The following is a 15,524-nucleotide window of genomic DNA, read 5'->3' as shown; positions in this document are numbered from 1 at the left end:
CTGCCCCCTCATTATCTTTATACTGCAACAAAACTTCAAAAGAAAGGTATTAGTTTAAGACAGAAAAAAAACCCACATTTTTGAAGTGGATGACATCCTGGTAAATTCAAAACAATATAACATTTGAGATGTCACATTAAAAAGTATTTAGTTTGTGACCCTGTATTACTTAAAGATGTATGGTTACTAATCCAGTACAGGCCATCATCATGAATGGATACCATTTGCCATGTGACATCTTTTGAGCTAGACAAAACAGGAGTTACTGTCTTCTTATCAGCTATCATTTACTTTCCCATTAAAACAAGATTTACCCTTTTTGAAGATATAGATGAGCTTCCTTTTCTGTAATGAGTATTCTATTGAAATATGTCAATTTAATGGTAATAAAAAAAATTCAAAGAGACTACAGACAATAGATTGATCAAACTTGGAGTTGAACATAAATCCCTATATGCAAATTGACATTTAGGACATTGAGAACGAAAATGTCAAAATGTAAAATACCGGTACATTTACACCTAAAAATATTGAATATTACATCGAATAATATAGTTAACATCAAGAAATGGTGTTGTGTCTTCCCTTATTTCACTGATGAACTGCCTGAAAGTGGGCAAGGAGATTTAAACTTTTGTATAAATTAATAGGTTTTTGATAAATAGTTTAAATCTGTCAATTGTTCATTTTCAGGGCCAAATTCAGACACTTTGAAAGGGGAGACCAGTTAGGATATTATTTGCCAGTTTTTGTCTATTTTACACATGAAAATGACAATATAAAATCTCCTATAAAAAAAGGGGGTTGCTAACCCCCTGCACCCCTTCTTGATCTGCCACTGAGTTTACTACTTGAGGAAGTTTATCTAGTGGTTGTTATTTATTTTAGGGAAGATCAACTCTATTCCCTGAAGTTTACCGTATTATTTGCTGTAAAATGGTGTTGGTGATAATATAGTGTACTGCAAATTTATCTAAAAATTTATCAGCATATTTCACATTTAAACTAAACAGAACCTGTACTTTCTTTACAGCCCATACAATAATGATGTCCAGGGAATAAAGATAATCTTAATTATTTTTTTTTAAGTGATAATCACTTGGTAGGCAACTGGACCATTTATAATTTGTATCAGACAATTCAGCTGTTTAATTATTTTGGTATATAAACCTGTCTAAAAAAAGTTTATGTCTCCTTGTCAAGTGTTCAAGTTGAAAACCTAGGGCATTTTATCAGGTGATTTTTACATAATCAAAGGAGAACCAACTCTATCCCTGAGCATTTTCATTGTATGAGCTCTGTTTTTCGGTGTATTAGAATTAGCTCAAATCCTTGTTATTTCTGATATCTTCCATGTCATTTGATATATTTCTGACAGAAGCATTCAGTAACAGTTGTTCTCACAAATTTTAGATGGCAGATGTTTTGCTGTGATAATTTACATTTTGATGTATATAGCAGTATATAATTACATTGTCAGTTTTTTTGTCAGTGGTACAGTGTCGTCAAGTAAAGCCTGTTATCATTATATATTACATGTAACCTTGATTTGTCTGTGGTAACAGACAATATCTGTTTCATATTTATTGATAAGATTTCAGGTTTGCCCGATCTTCTTTGCTATGCCATTGCCAGCAAAGTTGTGATTATGCAATTTCCAGAGCTTTTGCTCCTTTGGTTATCTTTAGCAAGCAAAGTTGTATACTATCTATCTGTTTCCTTTTGTATTTTTTTGTGAGCAGTATTCATTCAACATTTTTATAGCTATGAAATTTTGTCATAACTAAGTACATATTAAGTGCAATCCTTTAAATTGATAATGTATGACATCAAAGGTCAAGGTTCAATGTTCTTATATTGGGATATTGAGTGTATGACACATATTGCATTGCCCTATGTTTTTTTCATATTTTTATGATGCAGAACTGTAAAAATAAATTGCTTGGATACTAAATGTAGTATAATTTTAGGCTATGCCTATGTTGGATGGAGCTCAATTTGTTTTGTTAAAACACACTTCACTTACCTGTTGTGGACGGCCTGTTTAATCTTTGTTTACAGTGCACCGCCTTGTTCTATGGGCAAAGTCTCATTAGGTGAGGAGAAAGTGTGAAATTTTCTTCTGGGAAAGCTCAATACTTTTCTACACTGCCAATAATTTCCAAATTATTCTTAAATAAAAGAAGAAATATAAATATTGTATCCATCGACTTCTTGAAAGAAAAAAACAGCACATAATGGTACCAGTATCGCATTGCATATCCCTGAGCATGTGTACGCCAAAACATGGATGCTATAAAAAAAATATAGTGCATTTTCTTTTTGCATCTCTACAGACTAATGTTTTGTCAAAAGATATGAGCAATGACTTATAAATAGAGCAAACATTACAGTATAAGATGACAAATTTTTTAAAAGAAAATCTAGGGTAATACCATGAAAATGTTCCACTGAAAAGGTTGGTTTGATGAGTGCAAAATGAAAGTGAAAGTAGAGAAAAATCACTATTTATAGTTCAAGACTACTTTTCTGTCTGATCTTTGTGGACTCACCCTATTTTCTTTGCCGGAAATTATTTTTTTCACATGTCCTTAGAAATGCTACATAAGTGGAAGTTTTATTGAATCAATTTACATATTTTTTTTTTTAAAAATCCTAAAAATATGCACTTGTCTATAGAAGTCTATGGGAAAATTAATATGATACTGAGACCATATGCACTTGTACAATCATCTACTTTAGTATCAACAAATTTGGTCACTTCTGTCAGAATATTTTTAGCCATTCATAGTTCTGCATGCATGGTCTTACATTCTACATATATAGGATGTTGCTGATGCATCCGTCCTGATTAGGATGCAATGTGTGTCCATCCCCAAACTTTATGGGTGATCTTAAGCCTACACTGTAAACAAACTGATATTCAAGGGTCTCATTTTCTAGCGTATATCAAATGTAAACAATCTTCGATCCTATTCTACAGCACCTGGCATTATTTCTCTGCAAGAAGAAGATACTGAGTTTTTGTTTTTCCGTGTCAGTGATGTCAAGTCTTTGTAAAACATTAAAGAAGTTTGTTCCCTTGAAATGTCTATGATTGTTTGGACATGGTTGCTTAAGATGTAACAAAACTGTTTCTCTCTAACCACATTTATTATCTCAAGAATATATAGAATAAAGCCTTATTTGCAGTTTACTGTGAAAGTATTTTTATTCATGGATACCGATTTTCTTGGATTAGGGATGAAACACAAATTAATGGGTTCTTGAATTCATGGTTTTGAGATTTACAGTATACACATCAATGGAAATCTTCTTTTCGTTGGTTACTAAATTTCGTAAATTGGCCAACCCACAAAAAACACAAAAAATGGTACCCCATGAATAATAGCACTTTCAGAGTATATCAAATTTGAACTTAAAATATACTTGGTCAGATCATTGTGGACTGTGCATAATTTTTAGTAAAAATTTTGCTTACTTTGCCAACAAAACCTTATTTTGCAGTTTTACCATGCATGCTAAAATGTGTAAATTCTGCCAAGAAGGCCAAAAAACACTTGATTTCATTATAATTTTCTTTGCAATTGATTTTGGCTATATTTGTCTAAATCATAAATATTCCTATATTAAAAGCCTATAGAATAAAGACAACTATTGACAAAATATTTAGTCTGAAGAAGCATGTGGCCAATATGCTCTGATTGAAAAAAAATCGCAGTCAAATCTTCAAATTTTATTAGAAACTATTGAAGTTGCATATAAGTGATTCTTTTTGATGTAATTTTGACTCAAAAATGTTGTAACAGCTAGTAATTCTTTTGTGTCTGGAATTAGTACTGTAAATGCATTAATTATCACGGATTCTGCCAAGCGAACATATTCCCAATACAAATTTTCACGGAATCTCCCAAGTGAACATATTTCCCAGTACAAATTTTCATGAATTTAAAAAATGATAAACCTTATATTGTTTTTAAAAACAATTTCACAGGTACTATTTTCGTGCTTTTATGTTCACCACGAAAATAGCGTAAACTAGGATATCGCGAAAATTGATACTTTTACAGTAATCTTTTTAACACAATAACATGCCAATTAATCATTTATTAGGGTAAATTATAATTTTTGCCAGATAACAGGACTGGAAACAGGTGTAAATGTATTACCTGTAAATATATATTCCCTTTTGTATGATTGTTTTGCCATTTTTTCTGTGTGAAAAAAGACTACAGACCATTTGTCATAGTCCTCATTCAACTTTTAGAAAACTTTTCCCTTGAAATATGAAGCTAAAGGATGCCTGGAATAATCTTTGTTTTTTTGTATCATTCTTTGGCCTAATTTATCCCCTAAAAATTTAGCTAACATGTTTCTTCCAAAAAACAGGCAATAAATATTAGTTTTAAAAATAGATTGGAAAAATAACAGAAGGATTCGTCTACAAGTGTATAAAAGGTTTTTCAATATACGACAATTAAAGGTTATTTAGGCTTAAATTAAAGGTGATCTGTATTGTAGTGCATTGAAAATCACAGGAGAGTCCCTTCCCTCTTTGGCAAACCAGCAGCCCTCCTCTTTTTTACGGAATATCTTGAGATCCATCACTGGGGGTAAGTTCACATTTCTTGTGGTAATTCACTTATTGGGAAACTGGGCGGATAATTACTGAACACAAATTAGCACAATTTCATCTCAGCCTACGCAATAGATGTGGGATAATTTGAACCACAACAAAATTTGATTTTATGGTTTTTCATTTCACCAGATACTTAAGATATTATCTTTGATACTGGTATTGTCTTCTCTGTTTTATTATAACATGTATTGTGTCGGTGAACTTACTTTATCAAATCCCGTTCTATTTTAGATGTTTGAAGGTTGGGGCTTGGAAGGATTTTTAAATAAACTATTTTGACTAAGACCTTTTTGACAAAAAAACAAAAAAACAAAAAAACATATTTTTATCATGAAGACTGGAGAATATAAAAAAATGATTCTTTAAAAATCACTCAGCCCTGAACATACTGCTTTTAGTTTACATTTATAAAAATAAATAATTTGATTCAAAATATAAATAAAGTAAATATTTTAACATGGTAAAATAAATATTTAGATCTGTGAAGAAATTTTCCAAGTATCTTGAAAAAATTGGTGTCTCAGGAGCTTAATTTTCCAAGGGAAGGATATATTCCAGGCCTGCTTAGAGATAAATTTATGATTGTGCTTTTCTTTTGACTTGATCAAGCAAATTGTTTCTTATAGAACCAGACAGTCATGTTATAATTAATTGTACTTAAAGCTGCATTAGCTGTCATTTCATAAATTTTGGTTTCTGTTGAAATGTACCTTAATTTTGAATTATTTCTACTAAAGTGTACTTTTCCTGTATAACTTCATTTGATATCCACAAATAAAATACATTAAATACGTGATATAGGTGTCTTTATATTTATTGTCTTGCAAGACAAAAAATCGACCTAGATAAATCCCTATGCATGTGGCTTGTTGTGACTTTAATCTGTGCATGTGCTGTAAGGTTCGCTTCTTTAATAACAAATATGATTGCAAAGGGAAAGTGGTTATTCAAAGGTAAGGAAGACCAAAGCGACTCAAGCCGTAGAAGAAAAAATGCAAATATAACGCAAGGATCCTTTTGAAATTTACTTATTGTGACATAATGTGGCTCAAATGTGGTCATTATTTATTTGAAATCAAGAAATAGATGAAATGAAATGAAAACAAGACACGTGCGTACCTGTGTATCCGTTATTGTTATTTTTTTTTAAAAAGGTTAAAGTATTTTTAACCTAGGTAAATGTCCTCTCGGCAATCTTCAGAAGTAAAGGTGAAAAATAATTAGATCAGAGCTATCGATCTCTGATTTCAAAAAAACGTTGTTTTCACAATATTCTGTTATTATCAACAGTAATTGCTTCAATTGCATTACTACAAACTTATTTCATTGAATCAGCAAAATTCAGTAGAATCAAAACTGAACAAATTTGGCAGCTAATGCAGCTTTAAATTTGAATAAGTATAGTGTTATGTCATATTAAGTAATACCAATACGATAATTAATTGGAAAGAGTGAGTAACCTAAATGTTATCGCGATTGCCGAAGAACGTCTAGATTTAACGAGTGAGCAGAACTTGTACTGCACAAGAGTTAAATTTTCAAGCATTCTTGGTATGAATGATCATATTTTTGTTATTCACAAATGGACAAATTTATTTCATAGTGTGAATTATCGAAATTTATTACACCAGGAAATTTGATAAAACACTGCTATCTATATAATAAAAAACATCCCATTCATGTTAGAAATTTTTTACTTATCAACGTTTATATTTTTTCTACCCTCTCTCTCCCCCCCCCCCCAAAAGAAAAAATAAAAAAAAATAATCCATTTCCTTCAGGTAGCATATCTTCTGATAGCTTTTTTTATTTAAAAAAAAATTCTGCTTGATTTAAGAGGTAATTTTGTAATCCTTATTTTAATGCCAGTTTTTAATGCCAGATCATGTCTTTTTATAAACGAACAGTCTGGTTTTTAAATGATGTCTGATTTATGGGTGATTGTCTGTTAGTCTTATCTTAATTCAGATTGACAGAGATATAGCTAATTACTGTCTGGTGAACATGTGACTAACTAACTGTGAATAGTAGACAGAATTTGCTCCGGGTTTTGTATCTTGTGTTAATTTAAGTGGGCACTTTTTCCTGTTTTTGGTTGAAGTAATTCTTAGTCTTGTCCTAAAGCAGTTAATTTGCTGCGGTATATGTACTTAAATATTTAAAATTAGTATTGAAATAACAGAGGAAAAGTTTCAGATAAAAGAAGAATGTTCGAACACCCACCTGTTCCCACTTTTTTCTAGTACAAATGGCTTCCTCTTTCATGAAACTTGATTGGTAGTTATGGATATCATATGTATAGTTGTGTATAAAGCAAATCAATTTAGTGGTAGTAATATGCCCCTTTCAGATATTGTTTTTGTTTGCATATCAAAACAAACTTTATTTGTATATTCTTGCAGTTTATTAGATGTTATGACTGAGCAAGTTTTTTGTGCATCCTTTTAAGGGCAAAAATATGTCTTCATGGAGCTGAATCTGTCTAATCCTACTTTCATGTAAATTATGTTCACGTAAAATTCTCATGTGTGAGAGTAATCAAGGGAACCAAGGTTATAACGGTAATCTAAGGAATGTAATCCAGGGACAAAGACCAGACATGGAAAACAGACATACACAACAAAGAACATTAAGTAACTAAAATCATACAAAATACAAAGTAACAAAAGTAAATGAGCAACTCAGACTCCACTAAAAACTGGGACATGGACCATGTGCACTGGTAGGGTAAATGTCCCCTGCTTTTCTAAAAACACCCACCAAATTGCTCATAAAAAGTCAAGTCCAGGGTAGACAGAAGAGGACAGGAAAACTAAGAAAGTTGAACAAGTCAGTTTTTATGATGCAGATGGATACATTGTAATGATCAATAAGTTCATGATGACGACCATAAAACTTCGGTAGTGATGACTTCAGTCTTGTAGCTACATAACCCTGTTCCAGAAGCCTATTTGTTAGAATTCTAGCATGATACAAGACGTCTGCATAGTTTCGGCAAGCTCTGGCATAACATATGAGTTGTGATATGAACACTCCACACACAGGTGGTGAAGGGATGCTGCCACAGATGAAAGGAAAGTTGACGATTCTGAATGAAAAGTCATCGCGTTTGTCATAAAGTTTGGTCAATAGTTTTCCTTTACCATCGATTTCTAAATGTAGGTCAAGATATAAGGCTGACTTCACAGCGTCTGCACTAGCCTTGATCTCAAGTTCTTTGGGGTAGATGCGATGTATCAAATCCCCGAAATTAGGATTGTTGAAAAATAATACGTCATCTATATAGCGAAAACTGAGATTAAAGGATCTAGCTAAACGATATTCTTTCTTTCGGATCAGATCAGCTATGAAGTCAGCCTCATAAGAGTGAAGGAATAGGTCAGCAAGTAGAGGAACACAATTTGTTCCCACTGGAATGTCCACCACACTGTTTTACCATCGATATCTAAGTGTAGGTCAAGATATGAGGCTGACTTCAAAGTGTCAGTGATATCCTTTATCTCAAGTTCTTTGGGGTAGATGCAATGTATCAAATCCCTGAAATTAGGAATTGTGCGATTTTTATCTTAATTAAGTTAATTTAAAATTCTCAAGTGCGAATCATGTGATATACATGTTAATTAAGTTAATGTGAAATTCTCATATGTGAATCATTCAATTTTCTTGTTCATTAAGTTCATCATGCTACTGTGAAATTCTTATGCAATAATTATGTGATTTTTCATGTTAACTAAATTCATGTAAAATTTTCACATGAGAATCATGTGATTTTCATGTTAATTACATTAATGTGAATTTCATATGAAGATTGATTCACATGAATTTCACATGAACTCTGTTTTCTCATGAAGTATATGTAATTCAACTTTTGCAAGATCATAAGTTCCTTTCTGAAATTAAAAACATTTTTTTCTTCAAAAAGACCCTAAAATCTTGAATTTGATGGAATTTTGAATTTCAAAAATATGACATTCACATCTGGTTAATCTGAGTGAATGTGTTTTAATTTAATTTATGAAATGCTACACCTCAAATATCAAAGAGGGACTCTAAGGTACTTCAAAGTATATGGATTGTATCTTCATGAATATGATATTTTTGATGAAAGAAATCCAAATTTAGATGTGCTTTATGACTCCAGACATTTTTATGTATGAATGGAAAAATCCCTGTTACATGTTGCAGGATGTGTAAAGAAGTATTTATTTTTAGCAAAAATATTCTTTTTAACATTCTTAAAAACCCCTTACAGATCCCCATTATAACATCCTGACTAAGCTTGCCATTTCTTGAAGGAGATGTTTAACCATTGGTCCTTTAGTAATGATGCTTAAAGTTGATGCTCTAGGCTCAATATGCTTGCCGTTAATTCAACTGTATTAATTTCAAAGTGGTTATACGATATGTCCTAAGTTATTGTAATCAACCTGACTCAGAGTAGAAAATAACTGTCTGGAAACTTGTCTGACAAATAATGTCGGATATTAAAAACCAAAGCCATGATTTATACAAACAATATCCTTAAATTCACAATTGTTTATGTTTGGTTAGGTACATTAGCTTCCTACTTAGAATCTTGGGAACCAACATGAATGGAACTTCTTTTAATCTTTCGCCTGAATATAGGTGAAATATTGCGGTCCGGCGTTAAACCCAAACAATGAATTAATGAATCAATCTTTTAATTTTTTTCTCACAATTTGTTCATGAGATCTTGCGTATATTGAGTATCCAAATCTATTGAAAGTCTTTTTCTAACATTTTTTTGATAATAGTATACTGCTGACAATCCATTTGTTATTATACGTCCATTTTGGCATATTTGTTATGTCTGTCTGTCTGTTTGTCCGCTGAAAAGGGGTTCATAATTTTTTGTATGATGTTGTCTTCATGGAAGGTAACTTTCTTCATTTTTCATTTCTTCCCTCTTTCATTTTTTTTCTTATTTTATATGGACTTTAAACACAAAAAAAGGGAGGATGGGTGTTTGATGTGCTTTAAATCAAGCTTACGTTTATACTGCTGCTTCAAAATGGAATATTTACAAGGTTTGAGGTTAAAATGAAATACATTTCATAATGACCATAATTTAAATTCTTAAACAAAACTGTACTTCATTCACTCTGTCAACCTTTTTGTTCACAGAAAATAATTTTTATACCCCACTAACCCACTCAACTAGCTGGTAGTATATTAGAAGTAAAATTATCTTGTTTGTCTGTCTGTTCATCATTCCATTCATTTGTCCAAATTTCATCGCAATGATCTCAACTCTAAATAGATGAATTGGTTTAGAATTTGGGATGTGGCTTTATGTAGATGGGGCATATGTTTTTAGCAATTTTGGTTCCTGTCTGATATTTACTTCCTGTTTTCTGGGATTGCCATATTCATTTGCGTATATCTACATTTTGTAGGATGACAATTTCATGTTGTCTCATATTTCAGGATACTTTAGTGTGTTAGAACAATACATCTGGATGTGTATACACTTTTGTATGATACTTCTACAAACTTTGTGTAAGTGTAACATTTTCTGAAGTATTTGACTTCATAAATTCTTTTCGTTTGTCTTTCCAGGTTATAAGAAAATTGAAGACTGACATTACTAAAAAGAAAGAGAAAAGTGGTATAATAACTGAGGCATCACCACAGGTAGGTTAGATATAAAATACTAAGGTATCTCCACAGGTAAATATTTTTTTAAATAAGTTTACTAAGAATCAGTTGACTAAGGCATCTGCACTGGTTATGATAAAAAAAAAAACAGTTGTACTTGGACATCTCCACAGGTAATCATAGGATCAGTTGTCCTTAGACATCTCCATAGGCAATCATAGGATCAGTTGTATTAAGACATCTCAACAGGTAATCGTAGGATCACTTTTATTAAGACATCTCAACAGGTAATCATAGGATCAGTGGTACTGAGGTATCTCCACAAGTAATCATAGAATCAGTTGTACTTAGGCATCTCCACAGATAATCATAGGATCAGTTGTATTAAGACATCTCAACAGGTAATCATAGGATCAGTTGTACTGAGGTATCTCCACAAGAAATCATAGAAATGGTTTAACCAAGGCATCTCCAGAGGTTATCATAGGATCAATTCTATTAAGATATCTCTCAACAGGTAATCATAGAATCAGTTATACTGAGACATCTCAACAGGTAATCATAGGATCAGTTGTACTGAGACATCTCCACAAGTAATCATAGAATCAGTTTTACTTAGGCATCTCCACAGGTTATGATAGAATCTGTTGTACTTCGGTATATTCACATGTAATCATATAATCAGTTGTACCGAGGCACCTCCACAATTAATCATAGAATCAATTGTACTTAAGCATCTCCACAGGTACAGTTTATGATAGAATCAGTTATTCTGATGTATCTCCACAGATAATTATAGGATCAGTTGTACTGAGGTATCTCCTTAAGTAATCATAGAATCAGTTGTACTGAGGTATCTCCACAAGTATTCATAGAATCAGTTGTACCAAGAAATCTCCACAAGTAATCATAGAATCAATTGTACTTATGCATTTCCACAGGTAATCATAGAATCTGTTATACTGAGACATCTCAACAGGTAATCATAGGATCAGTTGTACTGAGACATCTCCACAGGTAATCATAGAATCAGTTTTACTGTGGCATCTCCACAGGTTATGATAGAATCAGTTGTACTTAGGTTTATTCACAAGTAATCATATAATCAGTTGTACTGAGGCATCTCCACAATTAATCATATGATCAGTTGTACCGAGGCATCTCCACAGGTAATCATAGAATCAGTTGTACTTAGGCATCTCCACAAGTAATCATAGAATCAGTTGTACTGATGCATCTCCACAATTAGAATTAGTTGTACCAAGGCATCTCCCCAAGTGAATATAGAATCAGTTGAACTGAGGCATCCAACAGATAATCATAATAATCAGAAAATGAGGTGCAACTTACTGTGGTATGCATACAGCTGTTTGTATTAACATAAGCTATTAGCATTAGGGAGCAACAATTTGATTTTTATGGTGGGCTAGCATCAGATGTGAAATAAAGAGGCAGGACATGGATGTATAGTCCAGGACATGCTGGAGTAAAGAATTGAAAGTCATGTCGGAAATTATATTGAAAAAAAATCCAGGTCATAAACCCCCTCCCATAGAAATCAAATGGTTGCTCCCTTAGTGGATTCTGTAAAATGTGCTTTTAGTTCCTTGTTCTAGTTAAAAAGCACTTTTAAATGATGTCATTGAAGGTTACAAAATGATTGCAAGAATTTTGTATTGTTCCTTTTAAGAATAAGGCTGAGTGACTACAGAGTAATAAAATTTCATACAGGTTTTCTTGACCCAAACTTATATTGTTTTATTAATTTAGTTTTTATGTATCAGCATTTTAGTATAGATGTCCAATTTAGTATGCTGTTTGGTGCTACTGAAAAAAAAAATTCCTATGATAATCTGATTTTAAAACAGCTTAAAATATGTCTTCACTATTTTTGAATGTAATGTGAATGGAAGTAGCAGGACATTCATCATATTTCAATCTCACTTTGACACAATATATTTTGACATCTTCCATCACACACATCCAACATTCCTAGTTTTAAAATGTTTGTTCATTGTGGTTTTTCTATGAATATTTTTTTTTAAAGTTTTTCAAAATATTTCTTTCAAATTAAAATAAATATTCCAAAAACAAAAATATCCTTAACTTTTTATGATGTCTTTGAAAAAAATATTGACATGATGTGCAATAAAGAAGTCTAACTGATTCTTATTTGGGCCAGTGATGAATATAAATTTAGAGAAGGAAGTATTTAAAGTTTTTTAACATTGAATTTCATTGGTTGACAATGTTCTTGATGAAACAAATATCTTCAGGAAAGGTTTTAAGGGTCTAATCAAAAAGCCTATTTTACAATTTTATTTTATGTAATACCTTGATTAACTTTTATGAAGAAATGATTTGCCTTGATTTGTTGACTTGTAAGAAACTCCAGAAATAATAGAAAATATAAGTGTATGTTTATTAAGAAGAGATTAATAGAAAATTTGTATTATTATGAAATTTTAACTTGTTATTTTTTTAGTAAACAAAGCCAGAATAAATCATTTATATCACTTTGAAAGTAACTTATTTCAAAAATTTTCATTCGAACACAATTTTATTTATTGTAGATTCAGTTTGGAAACAATTTTAATTATTTCCAATAATTTGATTTGGACACAGTTTTAATTATTTCTGGTATTATGATCTGGACACAGTTTGGATTATTTCAGATATTTTTATTCTGACATAATTTTGATTATTGCAGATAACTAATTTCTAATTTTTAAGGTATTTAAAGTTTGGACACAACTTAGTTGTTTTAGAACTTATGTTCTTTGACACAATTTTACATTTCGTTTGATGTACTTATTTTCAGCCAATGGACATCTCAGACACCTAGACTGTCTGTAAATGTGTCTGTCTGTCTGTTACCACTGATACTAAGGTTTTATGGATGAGAGCCAGTGAATATGAAATATTTCACTCTTTTTGTCCTTTTGACTGTTGCATCGAGCAAGGAAAGCAAAACTTTGTCCTTGGTGTAGTTGCTTATGATTACATTTGTGTATCTTTGCACTGGGCAAAGGAACATTGTGAGGTTGAAATAGTTAATGGATTTGATGTTAGACATGCCATTTGCCTTTCAGTAATACCAATCATGTCCTGCAATGCTAATGATATACATCTAGCCAACCAGAATAGGTATCAGAATGGTCTGCATAAATAGGTCAGGGAAGTGAATTCAAAGTGAAAGTAGCCTTTAATTGATTTAGAATTAAAATAAACAGACCATAAACAAACAAACAAAATTTAGAAAATTGTTTACAGCATTTTGATCCAGTACACTTAAATAGCAGTCTTTCTAAAAATCAGACAGAAGGTAATTCATGTATGTCAAAAACCCAGCAAATTCAGTTTTATTTCTAGTTCAGAAACAGTTATTGATAACATAACCAGTCTTAGTTTTTCATTTGGGTGTTGCGCTTTAGAGATAAAATTTAAATAGATTGTACATGAAATTAGGTCTCACTAACCACTTCTAACATTTCCATTACTTTACATGTTAAAAAAGTAATTTTCAAAGTTTCACAGTGAATTCCCAGGACAAATGACACCTTAAAGTTGCATACCATTGCGAAGCTTGGAAAATAAGGCTTCCAAAATCATTATGCTAACAGTACGATGATTGTAGAAATTCTTCACAAAATTTACTTGAATAAATAATACTGAAAATCCACATTTTTACCTTTTCTGCTAACTGACAGCATGGAGGCAAATTACTCACACATGTAAACAATATTCATACACTTCAGTAGTTAATTACATATATGATTTTTAAGTACACATTCTCAGCTTTATTTTGACTACTTTTAATCATAATACACACAAATAATGCACTTACAATGCATATGTCTAGGTTAGTGTGTTTTTGGTACTACATAGGGGGGTGGCCATTTGACCCGGAAGTGGTTAGTGCTTAGCACTTTGCAAGAGTTATCGTTCTTGATTTGCATTGATTTGATTGGTTTTAGTGGGAGATAAATGCATGATTTCCCAGAAGTACAGATATGAATACGAAAAAGACTTATGTTCCCTAAAAATGTAGCATCTGAAGATCGAAAAAACATTGATTGTTCCGTGGGTTTTTATGCACTATGAATCACCTCTACCATAGGCAGTGTCTGAATTTTAAATGGACTGGTACTTAATTATTTTTTTTTAAAATGGACAATGGTTTACCTATCCTATCTCACCCCTTTCAGCCTATTGTCCCTTTATTTCCATGACTTTACAAATGTAAAAAAAAATGTATAAGTGCAATACTATCTATCCTTTCTTCAACCCATCTTTCTATTCATTCACCTTTCTGTATTGCCATTGTGGGCACTCTAGAATCAATATGTTTCAATTGATTTTGACCAACTTTTGAAAAAATTCTTTTAAGCCAAAGGAACTTCAAGAGTGTTTCTAGAAAAGCAGAGGACGCTTACCCTACCAGTGCACCTGGTCCATTTTCCCAGTTTTTAGTGGAGTCCGAGTTGCTAATTTAGTTTTGTTATTTGTATGTATTATTTTAGTTACTTTATATTCTTTGTTGTGTTTGTCTGTTTTTCATGTCTGGTCTTTGTCCCTGGAATACATTCTTTTGATTTCTGCTATTATCTTGGTTCCCTTGATTACCCATTAGAACCTTATTTATTATACCCCCACTCAACCAATGGGTGGTAAATAGAAATCACCTTGTCCATCAGTTTGTCGATCAGTCACTTCATCATTCCATCCATTAGAATTTATTCTCAATTATCTCAATGGTTGAATTTCAAATTTATTATGTGGTTTCGTACAGATTGGGCATGTGTTGTAAGTGATCTTCGGTACTGTCTAAAATTAACTTTTTTGTTTGAATGGGGGTTAACCTAGCACAACAATGCATGCATCTTCATACTTTAAAATAAAATGTCAAAGTCACTGGAAGTTGGACTTTTATTTGTTTTATTAATTATTTTTATTAACACTTTAGAATCAATATCATTATATGAACTTATATGAAACTTGATACATAGTCTAAAGCTATAACACATCTTTATATAAATTTAGAACTATTTTAATGATCAATGCCATAGCTATTATGTCTAGGCCAGAGAGTCCTTTTACATTGCAAAGGTGTGTCATGCTTTATATTGTATATTTTTTTGGTATTTAATTTGTAGATATATTATTTCACTCTCATGAAAAAAATTGTAAAAATGTATTTATGAATTCACAAAGAGGAAAACCATGGTTTTATAGATGTGCCATTTTAGTAGTACATTTGACTCCT

General features: G+C 31.7%; 1 protein-coding gene across 1 annotated transcript in view; it reads left to right on the top strand.

Moving 5' to 3' along the window:
• The window catches only part of LOC148621163 (focadhesin-like), a 270,468-nt gene that overhangs the window by 122,155 nt on the left and 132,789 nt on the right, over window positions 1–15,524 (top strand). Inside the window, exon 3 of the mRNA XM_088575257.1 lies at window positions 10,220–10,294. Coding sequence (XP_088431383.1) covers window positions 10,220–10,294 — 75 coding nt within the window. The remainder of the gene's footprint in view (window positions 1–10,219; window positions 10,295–15,524) is intronic.

The sequence above is a fragment of the Perna viridis genome, chromosome 3 (genome assembly GCF_037379345.1).
Source record: "Perna viridis isolate PV_CMFRI_1.1 ecotype Kerala chromosome 3, ASM3737934v1, whole genome shotgun sequence".
NCBI lineage: Eukaryota > Metazoa > Mollusca > Bivalvia > Mytilida > Mytilidae > Perna > Perna viridis.
Note: the sequence above shows the minus strand (reverse complement) of the source record. Positions and strands in the feature narration are given on the sequence as shown.